At 45.1% G+C, this 11,966-nt stretch overlaps 1 protein-coding gene across 9 annotated transcripts in view; it reads right to left on the bottom strand.

Annotated features, from left to right (window-relative positions):
* Positions 1-390: 390 nt before the first annotated feature.
* slc16a13 (solute carrier family 16 member 13) overlaps positions 391-11,966 on the bottom strand; it is a 36,361-nt gene continuing 24,785 nt past the window's right edge. For all 9 annotated transcript variants that reach the window (XM_043683376.1, XM_043683377.1, XM_043683373.1 and 6 more), the window contains 3 exons: positions 11,236-11,379; positions 3,916-4,701; positions 391-2,021 (listed from right to left, as the gene is read on the bottom strand). In XM_043683376.1, the coding sequence (XP_043539311.1) occupies positions 1,747-2,021; positions 3,916-4,701; positions 11,236-11,379 (1,205 nt within the window). In that variant the 3' untranslated portion in view covers positions 391-1,746. The remainder of the gene's footprint in view (positions 2,022-3,915; positions 4,702-11,235; positions 11,380-11,966) is intronic.

Raw genomic sequence — 11,966 nt, 5'->3', positions numbered from 1 at the left:
AGGCATTTAAGAGGGAATCTGATTATTTAAGAAGGAATATGTAAGGGAAAGATGTTGGGATCTTACACCAGTTGAAGTGGTCATTCATAGAGTCAGCACTGGTGCTGGTGCTCTCTGGGCACCTCACCAAAATAGCTATATTTCGGGTGTAGGTCCCTACAATAAATGGAAGTCAGGCTAACCGTGACAACATGAAAATTCAAATCCCATCCTCACCAAACAGTCGCAGACTCACACAGCCAGATAGTGTTTGTCTTCCCCAGTCCAGATAACCAAAGTTAACAGTAGCACCCTGGCCTAGTTATACCAACCCAGCACTAGTCAAGGATAGGGACAAGGATCTTAGTTGGCAGTAACACAGCTTTAACAAAGAAATGACAACATTAAAAGTATTTTTTAAAATGATTTTATTGTTTGAACATTCTCAGTTTCTATTTGAGATGCAGCAATGAACAGGCAGGTTTTTTTGGTAGCGCTCAGGAGCAGGGGATTCCTGAGAAATCTCACTGAGAAAGCCAACAGGAGACACCTGCCTTCCCCTTCAAATTAGTCACATCACCCACTTATAACCCTACCCAAGTTATAGTCAAACCCGACTGCCAGGTTCGAAGGCATAAAACCGGTGTAGGTCCAGAGGGAAAGAGAACAGGGCCAGTGAGTACAATTTTGACAGTGTCCCCGATAAGGAGATTCCCACCTTCAGTTGTTCCACGCTCTCCAAATGCCATTTCACAGGTTAACACAATCACCAAGTCTGTGTGTTAAGTTGAAGAAAGCTAAGAAGTTGAAGTCTGACTGAATTCCAGTTGCCCTGAGTTAGTTAATATAGTATTTCAATGATTATATCAGTTGGGAGTTAGAACTTATCATGTCTTCGATATGATAATTTGGGGCCCAAGACAGGAGGCACTGTCTCAAGAGCCAAGTGACAGTGGTGGTGGGTTGACGTGGTTTAACTGCTCTTTCTAAAAGCTCCAAGTTGAGTGCTCTGCAGTCTGGCAGCTCTCCACACTGCTAATAAAAGCGTCTCTGCCTTCCCACTTTCTGCTCCTTCCTCACAATGCCACCTACCTCAGGCGTTATATCTGCAGGAGCCTGCTAACAACAAGCACTAATGAACTATTCAACAACGGCAACCTTCACACCAGCTCTTACCATCAACCATATGGACACAGTCTTTCCAGCAGGCAGGAAGTTGATTCTTTCAACTCAGAGGCACTGATGAGGACTACAGCCTGGCCCATTCTCTGCCAAGATCAACAAATGCACAACTAGACTTGGTTCTGAACTGCGAACTCTGCCAGTCAGGCTGAGCCAGTGCCTATACAAACAGCTATCACTAATTGGGAGTGGAATGGGAGAAAATGGGCAAGTGTTAAAGAGGTAGTGAGCATTAATAGGTTACTGTGGCATAATGAGTTCCAGTCTAATGGAGATGATTTGCTAGTACCTCCCTTAATCAATACCATTGTAAAGTTAATGATTTTATGCATCAAATTTGTATCATGTCACCATCAACAACATACTGCCTTTTGCTGAGGGATTTGTCCTCGGGGATTTTAGCCCATTTCCTGTACTCTGTAGAAGCTCTGTTTAAATAGACTCTGTTTGCCATGGATTCCATCCAACTTCCAGCCTGCAATGGCTGATAGAATGGCGTCAATTCTCACTCCAATCTCACTTGGAGTTGGAGACAGCTCAATTTAAACATCAACATCCACTCCCAGCATTAATGCGTTTCTTAATTCAGGCCACCACTGTGTTTCTGCAAGCAATACTGCTGGGCTCAATCGGGACGCACTGCGCCTCCAGCCCAGATCCATTTGAGTCAGCCATAGACTTGCATTCCTCCTCTTCCTCCTCCTCCTTCGTGTTCTTTGTCTGGGAATGCCTGGCAGGCGGGAGACAGGAACAGGACAAGGCACCAGGAATACCAATCAGAACCAGGCTGCTGAGCAGGAGGAAAGTACCTGCCACCACAAAGGAAGCCGTGTAGTTACCAGTTGCATCGCGCAGCCAGCCTAGAAGCAGAAATGTGAAAAAAAGTTAGGTCAGCCTGTTGCAAATAGCTGAGACTAGTCAATATTGAGTTGAAGAGGCTCACCTTTGTGTCAGAAAGTCACAAGTACAAATCCTACAACAAAATCTTGGAGTATTTATGCTCTTCAGACACTCCTAGTGCCGTACTGAAGGAATTCTGCACTGTCAAGACATGTCACATTTCTGATGACACCCTATCTTCCCTCTCAGATGGATGTAAAGGAACCCCATGGTCATCACAAATTGGAGGAACAACACCTCATCTTCCACCTGGGCAACCTACAGGCCGGAGGACTCAACATAGAGTTCTCCAATTTCAAATAACCTCCCTCCCCATCCCCCGACTCCCTGCCCAGCCCCTTCCCCTCCCTTCCACCAACAGGATTCATTCCTCCCATTGGCCAACCAGGTCGTACCCTCTACTTGTCTGCACCTATCCCCACTTCACCATCCTACCCCTGCCACCTCTTTTATCTGCAGCTTCTCCCTACACCCACTCCCAGTCCTGAAGAAGGGTTACACCTGAAACGTTGACTTCTCCACCTCCTGATGCTGCCTGGCTTGCTGTGTCCTTCCAGTCTCCTGCGTGTTTACTATGGATTCCAACATCTGCAGTTTTTTTTTGTCTCTAACTACTAGAAGAGGCGCAGGGAGATCATCCTGGGGTCCTGGCCAATGTTAATCCCTAATCTGCTGCCATAAATGTGGTTTATTGAATGTAGGAGATGGTTTTGCAAATTGGCTACCATGTTTGCAAACATAAAACATGAACTACTCTTCAAAAGTGTAACATTGGTTGTAAAACACTTTGGAAGGTCCTTGTCAACAGCGCTATATAAATGCACATTCAGTGCCTTTAACGTGGTGAAAAAATGAGAATCTGGACAAGCAAAGAGTTCTGTCAGATTTTCACACAAAAAAACTGCAGCTGTACAGACTATCAGTTAGGCCATTTCTGAAATACTACATTCAATTCTGGCCTCCCTCCTATAGGGAAGATATTATTAAAATTGAAAGGACTCAGAAAAGATTTACAAGGATGTTGCCAGGGTTAAAGGGTTCGAGCTGTAGGGAAAGGCTGAATAGGTGAAGGTTATTTTCCATGGATTGTTGGAGGATGACCTTATAGAGGTTTATAAAATCATGAGGGGCATGGATAGTGTAAATAGATAAGGTCTTTTCCCTGGAGTAGGGCAGTCCAGAACTAGAGAGCATAAGTTTAGGGTGAGAGGGGAAAGAGTTTGAAGGGACCTAAGGACCAACTTTTTCACACAGAGGGTGGTAAGTGTATGGAATGCGCTGCCAGAGGAAATGGTGGAGGCTGGTACAATTACAACATTTAAAAGGCATCTGGATGGGTATACGAAGGGTACATAGGGATATGGGCCAAATGCTGGCAAATGGGACTAGGTTAATTCAGAATATCTGGTCGGCATTGTCGAGTTGGACCAAAGGGTCTGTTTCCGTGCTGTACAGCTCTAAGACTCAAAACCGTTTTGAGAAAGTGATCAGCTGCAAAAAGCAATTAAAGCTGCTAATGTAAAGTTAATCTTTATCTCAAAGCTGGGAGGAAGAAGTGATGCTTCAGTGGTAGTGAACCTTGGTCAGATTCCATCTGGAGTCAGTGTGTTCAGTTCTGAGTACTGCACCTCAAGAGAAAGATTCACCTGGAACTAAAGGATCATCCTTCTTATAGCTACAGGGAGAGGCCATTCATTCACTCAAGGTTGTTGTGCCACGCAATTACATCATGACTGATCTGTACCCTAACTACCAACATTAGTACTAGAACCTTAACATAGAGTCATAGAGATCAATGTTTCTACACCCAGGTGTCCAGAATGCAAAATTCAGAATAAAGAGTGCTTTCTTTACCTGATATTGGTGCTCCCAGCAGTCCCCCTACACTCTCCAACATCTGCAGCAGGCCCAACGCTCCGTAAATCCTCCCAATCCCGACTATCTCAGGCAGTAAGGAGAACACCACAGGTGTCAAGGCCCCAGCGCAGAACCCGTAGGCCATGCCAATCAACATCAGCACAGGGTAGGTGCGACCCAAGGGGATGGCAAGCAAGCTCAGTCCTGTCAGCATGGTCCACAGGATCAGGATGTGAACCAGGCGCAGCTTGCGTAAGTCAGAGAACCAGCCGGAGAGCAGCCGACCAATCAGGTCCATCACTCCTGCCACTGACATCAGGAATGCGGCCTGGTACTCATCAAAGCCAATGGACTGAGCGTGGGCCACAAAGTGGACATAAGGCACAAAATAGCCAGCATTTATCAAGGTGACAGACAGCACCAAGGTCAGGAAGGGCCAGTGTCGGAGCAGGCTCAGGTCCAGCAGGTCGAAGATCACATTCCTGGCACCTTGACAACATAATGAGTCCTCTCCTGGAGCCATTGCACGAACCAGGTCTTCCTTCAGGGTCAGGGGTCTGATCAACGCACCACACACCATGAGGTTGAGCATCATGCCCGCAATGATCAGCAGTGCCCCCTGCCACATGTACTCATCAATTAGGTACTGGAAGAGTGGGGAGAAGACAAAGGAGCCAATGCCAACTCCAGTGAAAGCCATCCCCATTGCCAGAGTCCGCCTCTTGTTAAAATATCGACTAACAGCGGCAACGGATGGGGTGAAGACGAGTGCCCAGCCAAAGCCTGCCAGATAACAGGAGAACACAATGTTTACATACGGACAGCTAAATACCAACCACTTATCATTATATAACAATTTCAAAGCAGTGGAATAACCCAAAGTGCTTCACAGGTGCATTATAAAATAATGTATAACAAGAGCCCACAGAAGGATGTTAAGTCAGGTCTCACCTTAAACCTTCGCTCTCTAGTTACAGACTCTCCCACCCTTTGCTATTCACCTTATCCATGCCCCTCATGATTTTATAAACCTCTATAAAGTCATCCCTCAGTATCGTATGCATCAGGGGAAGAAAGTCCCAGCCTATTAATTCAAACCTTCCAGTCTTGGTAACATCCTTGTACATCTCGGTTGGCATGGACAGGTTGGACTGAAGGGCATGTGTCCGTGCTGTATGACGCTATGACTCCATAAGCAACAGTCAAATCATGAGATAGGTTATAAGGATTGTATTAAAGGAAGAGCATGATGTGGAGAGGCATAGGTTAAGGGAAGAATTTCCAGAATTTGGGGCCAGCAATTGAAAGCAGGGCCGCCAAAGCGGGAGCGACAGCAATCATCAAGGGCCCTGAGTTCGAGAAGTGCAGAGATCTCAGGGAGTTGTGAGCTTTGGAGAGCTAACTGTGGAAGGGAGTTGAGGCTATGAACGCATTTGAAAATAATGGGTGAGAAGTTGCAATGTAGATTAGCAACCACTGGGAAAATAGGGGAGCAGGGCTTGCAGTGAGTGAAGTTCCCAGGCAGTAGAATTCAGGTAGTCTTAAGTTTACAAAGAATAGAACACAAGAGGGCAAAGTTTAACCACAACAGAAGGTCTCTCCATTACAGCTCTAACAAACTGTGGAGTGGCTGAACAACTAAACACACAATCTCCCATCCCAAACACAGCATGTCACAATTCAACACAGCTCTCCCTTACACAGATAGAGGCTGACAGAGAGGGTGGTCAACTGTGACCCAGGTTGGTAGGATTCTCAGCCAGAAGGCTGAGGGAGCGCCGCGCTGTCCGGGGGCCAGCGCTGGGGGAGCGCCGCGCTGTCCGGGGGCCGGCGCTGGGGGAGTGCCACACTGTCCGGGGGTCAGCGCTGAGGGAGTTCTGCAGTGCCGGAGGTTTAGTGCTGAGGGAGTGGGCACTGTTGGAGGCTCAGTGCCGAGTTAGCGGGCACTGTTCAATGCTCAGTGTTGAGGGAGTGCCTCACTGTCGGACGGTCAGCACTGAGGGAATGCTGCAGTGCAGGAGGTTTAGTGCTGAGGCAGTGGGCACTGTTGGAAGTTCAGTCCTGAGGGAGTGGGCACTGTTGGAGGCTCAGTGCTGAGGGAGTGCCGCACTATCGGAGGGTTAGAAATTAGGAAAGCACCGCACTGTTAGATATGCCATCTTTCAAAGTGAAGCTATCAGACAGAAGATCCATCCACCCAGATGGCTCCTTTCTTTCATTGCCAACATTTGTTACCCATTTTAAATGAGTGTTGATCATCCCAAAGGGGAGACAAGTCAAACCACATTGGTTTACATGTGGCTCCACACACACACATCAGGGCAGGCAAGACTCACAGATGTCATTAACGTAACAAACAAATAAATGACTATTGCTATTTTGCTGACACGTATTGGTTAAGACATTCTGACTCCTGCAAAGAAACCTGAGACATCCTGAGGTTGTGAATGACATGTAAAGAAAGAAAGTAGAGGAGAACTGAAACCCTGAAACAGGAAGTAAGCCAGGCAAAGAGAATTTCTCAGCAAAGCTTAGCAGGTGCAATAAAGCATGAACATTATGTCTTTTATGAGGAACATGTAAAGAGTAAAAGGGTAGTCATGTGTAAAGACAGAAATCATGGCACTAAGTATAAACTTTGGACTTCCTTCTGTGAAGCAGGATGCTGTGCACAACACAGCCAAGTGGGAGGTAGTGGAGAAACTGGATAGGATTGAGGTGGATAAAGAATAGTCACTTATTAGGTGTTCAAAAATAAGAAAATCCTCAAGTCAGGATGGAATATACAGTAGGTCGCTGCAGGAGGCAAGTCAGTCCAGAAGGAGGAAGTTTTTGTTGAGGTTGGACACAGGCATCTCCGTGACGTCGGGTTCTGTGCTCTATGGGACATTCCCAGGGGGCATACAACTTCTGCTGGAGGACCACCAACTTAGTGAAAGAGATTCTTTGACTTGCTGCTCCGCCATTGCAAAGAACCATCAACGGCCGAATAATGTAAGGCCCCAGGATTACACACGAGGAACGCTGTCAAGTTCGGCTCAGTGGCCACCACACGGGCGCAACGGAGAAAGGTGTCAGTCTAAGGCCCTCCTATCACTGCACAGCGAAAGGCAGCAAACTGTGTAAGCACCAGAGAACGACTTGCATGAAATGTAAACGTGTCAGAAATATAACCTCTAATGCCAAGTGCAGCGAGACTCCTCATGTACAATATTGAAACAAACTAACCTCCTTTGCATTTTTTGCAATGTCAAGTTCAAATTATTATACAATGTATTTATACATGTTGAGAGTTTGAGAAAAAGGGTGAAATTTCCAGACATTTGAGCCACAATCTTTCAATTCTCCTTGAATACTGGAGTAGTACCAGAGGACAGGAAGGATGTAGATGTCACACCGTTGTGTATAATGAGGCAACGGTAAACCATGCTGACAGGTAGTACTCCCCATGTGGCATCAGGGTAGTGCTGACTCACAGATGGCCCAATGGAGAGGAACACCCAATAGCATACTTGCCCCAGATTTTGGCAGAATCTGGGCAGAAATAGGCCCAGGTAGAGGAGGGAGGTATGGGGTACCTTTAGTGCGAAAAGGTTCCACCAATAGCTTTATGGATGCAAATTTGTAATAGTAACAGAGCACAAACCCCTGCTTTAGCTACTCAGAAGTGAAGGCCATGCCACCCATAGCTTCAGGTCGAATGACAAGCCAGGCATTAAAAGGCCGATCGGCCTAATGCCAGTGGTGGGAAAGCTGTAGACAGCAATTAATTTTCACCTGGATAAGGAGGAGTTAATCAATGATGGTTATCACTGTTTTGTTTTTAATAGGAAAATAAATTTGATCGAAACATTTGATGAAGTGGCAGGTTTCTTAAGGAGAGCACAAGTGATGGGCACAGAGCTTCAATCTCCATTTAACTAATGCCCACATCATAGACTGGTTATCAAAACTAAATTCCATTTGGATAAAGGAGCACTGCCATTAAGGATGCAAAGCTATCCAAGGGACAGAGCTTAGTGGTGAGGAGTCATTTTACAGTCTAGGAAAGGAAGGGCACTGTGGGTCTACCTACAACACACGGCAGCGATTCATGAAGCCAGCTCACCCCCACCTTCTCAAGGGCAATTAGGGACGGCCAAGAAATGCCGGCCATAGTGACGTCCATGTCCCATGAATAAAAAGAAAAGTTTGGGGCTGCTGCTCTTTATAATAACCAGGCCTTGGATATACAGGGTATAATTTGAAAGTTTCATATCAGCCTTGGCAATGCAGTAAACACAGAACAGTGATGGGGTTCAGGAGGACGAAGGCAGATCAGTGAAATGGGAAACACAACTCAGACTTAATTTACTACAGGCATCTTGGAGAGTTAGCCTATAGAATCAAAATAAGAGAGGGTGATAGCATTATCATTAATGGCTGCCAATAAAAGTTTCAAAGACATCAACTTTTTCATTGGATCCTGCAGTACTTCTTTGTTCATTTAGCGGGTGAATTGAAATCTTTAAGATTTATTGTAGATTTTCTGCCACTCACTTCTGCTATGGTACCACATCTGTAGTTTAAAAATTGTCACAAAATATTGGCTGTTTTTGTGGTCAGATGATGTCCGGAACTGGAAGGTTATAACTATCTGAAGTGGCTGAGACTCTTTTTTTTCTCTAGAAAAGAAGTGGTTGAGGGTGGCCTGATGGAAAACATTACAATTGCGAAAAGGTTTGAAACAGTAAACATTGCAAAGGTGTTTCCAATTGTAGGGGTATCAATGGAACAGTCTGTCACTAACAAATCCAAAAGGGAATGCAGGAAAATGTTTTTTATCCAGACAGTGATGGAACCGCTACCACAAGAAGTGATTGCAGTGAATATTGATAGTACATTGAAAGAGGGAAAAGCCGGATACACAATGGAGAAACAAACAGGAATGTGCTGTTAGGGCAGAATGAAGCTCATGTGGAACAGATGGACTAAATGCCATTTTGGTATCACAAAATCATGAGGGGCATGGATAGGATAAGTAGACAAAGTTTTTTCCCCTGGGGTCGGGGAGTCCAGAACTGGAGGGCATAGGTTTAGGGTGAGGGGAAAGATATAAAAAAGAGACCTAAGGGGCAAAGTTTTCACACACAGGGTGGTACAGGTACGGAATGATCTGCTAAAGGAAGTGGTGGAGGCTGGTACAATTGCAACATTTAAGAGGCATTTGGATGGGTATATGAATTGAAAGGGTTGAGGGATATGGGCCAGGTGCTGGCAGGTGGGATTAGATTGGGTTGGGAAATCTGGTCGGCATGGACGGATTGGAACAAAGTGTCTGTTTCTGTGCTGTATATCTCTATGACTCGAAATGCTTTGTAAAACCCTATTTCTTGGACCATACTTTTAATCAGAGGATCACACAGGCTATACATCGTCTAACAACTGCTTGTGTGGTTTGGTGTCAATTTTTCCCCAAATCAACCTCTTGCAAAGCACCTCATGACACTTGACCACACTCTGGGAACTATATAAATGTAGTTGCAGTTAGTTGACTTTGATTCACGTTCCTGTGATTACAATGGGGGTTATAGATACTACATATATATATTTTTACATTATATAAGCTAGATGAAGTGGTGGAGGCTGGTACAATTGCAACATTTAAAAGACGTCTGGATGGATATATGAATAGGAAGGGTTTGGAGGGATATGGGCCGGGTGCTGGCAGGAGAGACTAGACTGGGTTGGGATATCTGGTCAGCATGGATAGGTTGGACCAAAAGGTCTGCTTCTGTGCTGTACATCTCTATGACTCTATGTATTCATAGGAAGAATATTAAGCAGGAGAGGGTTCAGAAGAGATTTACCAAGATGTTGGTGGGAATGGAGGGTTTGAGTTTTAAAAATATACTGGGAAGGCTCAGACTTTTCTCAGTGGAGCATAGGAGGTTGAGGGGTAACCTTCTAAAGGTTTTTAAAATCATGAAGGGCATGGATAAGGTGAAAGGCAGGTGTCTTTTCCCTAGGGTGGGGAATTTCAAGATTGGTGGCATATGTTTAAGGTGAGAGGGGGAGGATTTCAAAAAGACAAGGGGGAAAGTTTTTTTTTTTTACACAGTCGGTGGTTGGTGTGTGGAATGAACTTCCAGAGGAAGTGATGGTTGCGGGTACAGTTACAACGTTTAAAAGACATTTAGATAAGTCGATCACTAAGAAATATTTGAAGGTATAGGGTTTGGTGGAGGCAGGTGGGACTAGTTTAGTTTGGGATTATGGTTGACATGGACTGGTTGGACTGAAGGCTCTGTTTCTGGCTGTACAACAGAACTATGATTGAAAGACATGGCTGTGTAGTGCTTATGTTAATGCTGCTAATCATAGACTCCTAAGGAGTTCAAATTTGCCTCCATTACAGTTCTGAGAATGTAATTTCAGTTTATCAAATAGGGAAATAAAAGGCAGGCATGAGTAAAATGAGCATTTAGCTTCAGTAATACCCCTCAAGGAAGCAAAGCTGTCATGCTTTCCCCCCTTCAATCTAGTCGACTTGGGTCTCCTGTCCTGCACTATATAGTTGTCCACGATTTTCTTCTGTCATGCCCGACTTGTTTGAAGCACTGCACAGTCACACAGGTCAGAGACTTGGGTACCTACCTTTTGACATCCTTATCTACTCAGGAACGACCAATAGTTATCAGCCTGTCAGTGTCATTAGAATCCCTCAAATAAAGCAAATCACGTCTTTATGTGGAGCCACCGAAGACAGGGGAAAACGACTGCAGCCTCAGTGCCCAGCCCACACCAGAACGTTTTCAGGAAATTGAACTGAAGGAAACGGCTCCATGCGAAGAGCTTGCACAAGGTGGGACGAGCCGAATGGCCTCCTCGTATACTACAAATTCTAGAAAGCCAGACAGTTTTGTGCCTCACCAGGTGACGTTCTTCCTCCTGAGCAGAATGATGTTCAGTGGCCTAGCACCTAACCACACATCATCTGTTGCCAATTGTGGAGTATGGAGTGTCAAGGGCTGAGGGGTGACCTTACAGAGGTTTATAAAATCATGAGGGGCATGGATAGAGAGTATAGTCAAGGTCTTTTCCCCAACGTAGGCGAGTCCAAAACTAGAGGCCATAGGTTTAAGGTGAGAGGAGAAAGATTTATAAGAGACCTAGGGGTCAACCTTTTCTCACAGACGGTGTGTTTAGTTTACTTTGGCAGACTTGGTCAGCATGGACGAGATGGACCGAAGGGTCTGTTTCCATGCTGTATGACTCTTTCTTTGCTGTTATGTGAACACTTTCCAGTTAGAAATCTTCAGCCATTTCCTGCCTCACCTGAGAGAAGTCCGATCGACAGGTAAAGATGAATCAGGTTTGTAGCTAAACAAGCTAATACCAGCCCCAAGCTAGAAAGAAAACCACCCAGCATCACCACAGAACGGGCTCCAAAGTAATTGCTGAGAGCACTGGCTATGGGACCTAATGGGAAAGGAAAACAGGAGAAATTATTTCTCAAAGTGCATTCAATTCATTATCTCCAGCAGTTTAAATCCAGTACTGTAAACTGTTGCTAATCATATAGACAAGTAATCCTTATCTGGCTGAACAAATAGTGATTCTGTACAGCTATAGTGTGTAGGCTTTACTCAGCTGAATAAACAATGATTTTGTAAAGCTACACAGTGAGTAATCTTTGCTGAATTAACAATGACTATATACAGTTACACAGGGAGTAATCCTTACTGTGCTGAATTAACAGCGATTCTGTATTGTTACACAGGACGTTATCCTTACTGTGCTGAATTAACAGCGATCCTGTATAGTTACACAGAGCGTAATCCTTACTGTGCTGAATTAACAATGACTATATACAGTTACACATGGAGTAATCCTTAAGCAAAAGTGAGGATTGCAGATGCTGGAAGCCAGAGTCTAGATTAGAGTGGTGCTGGAAAAGCACAGCAGGTCAGGCAGCATCCGAGGAGCAGGAAAATTGATGTTTCGGACAAAAGCCCTTCATCAGGAATGGAGGCAGGGAGCCTCCAGGGTGGAGAGATAAATGGGGG

The sequence above is a fragment of the Chiloscyllium plagiosum genome, chromosome 48, assembly GCF_004010195.1.
Source record: "Chiloscyllium plagiosum isolate BGI_BamShark_2017 chromosome 48, ASM401019v2, whole genome shotgun sequence".
In the NCBI taxonomy this organism is placed as follows: domain Eukaryota; kingdom Metazoa; phylum Chordata; class Chondrichthyes; order Orectolobiformes; family Hemiscylliidae; genus Chiloscyllium; species Chiloscyllium plagiosum.
The sequence above is the reverse complement of the archived record's forward strand: the minus strand, read 5'-3'. Positions and strand labels throughout refer to the sequence as shown.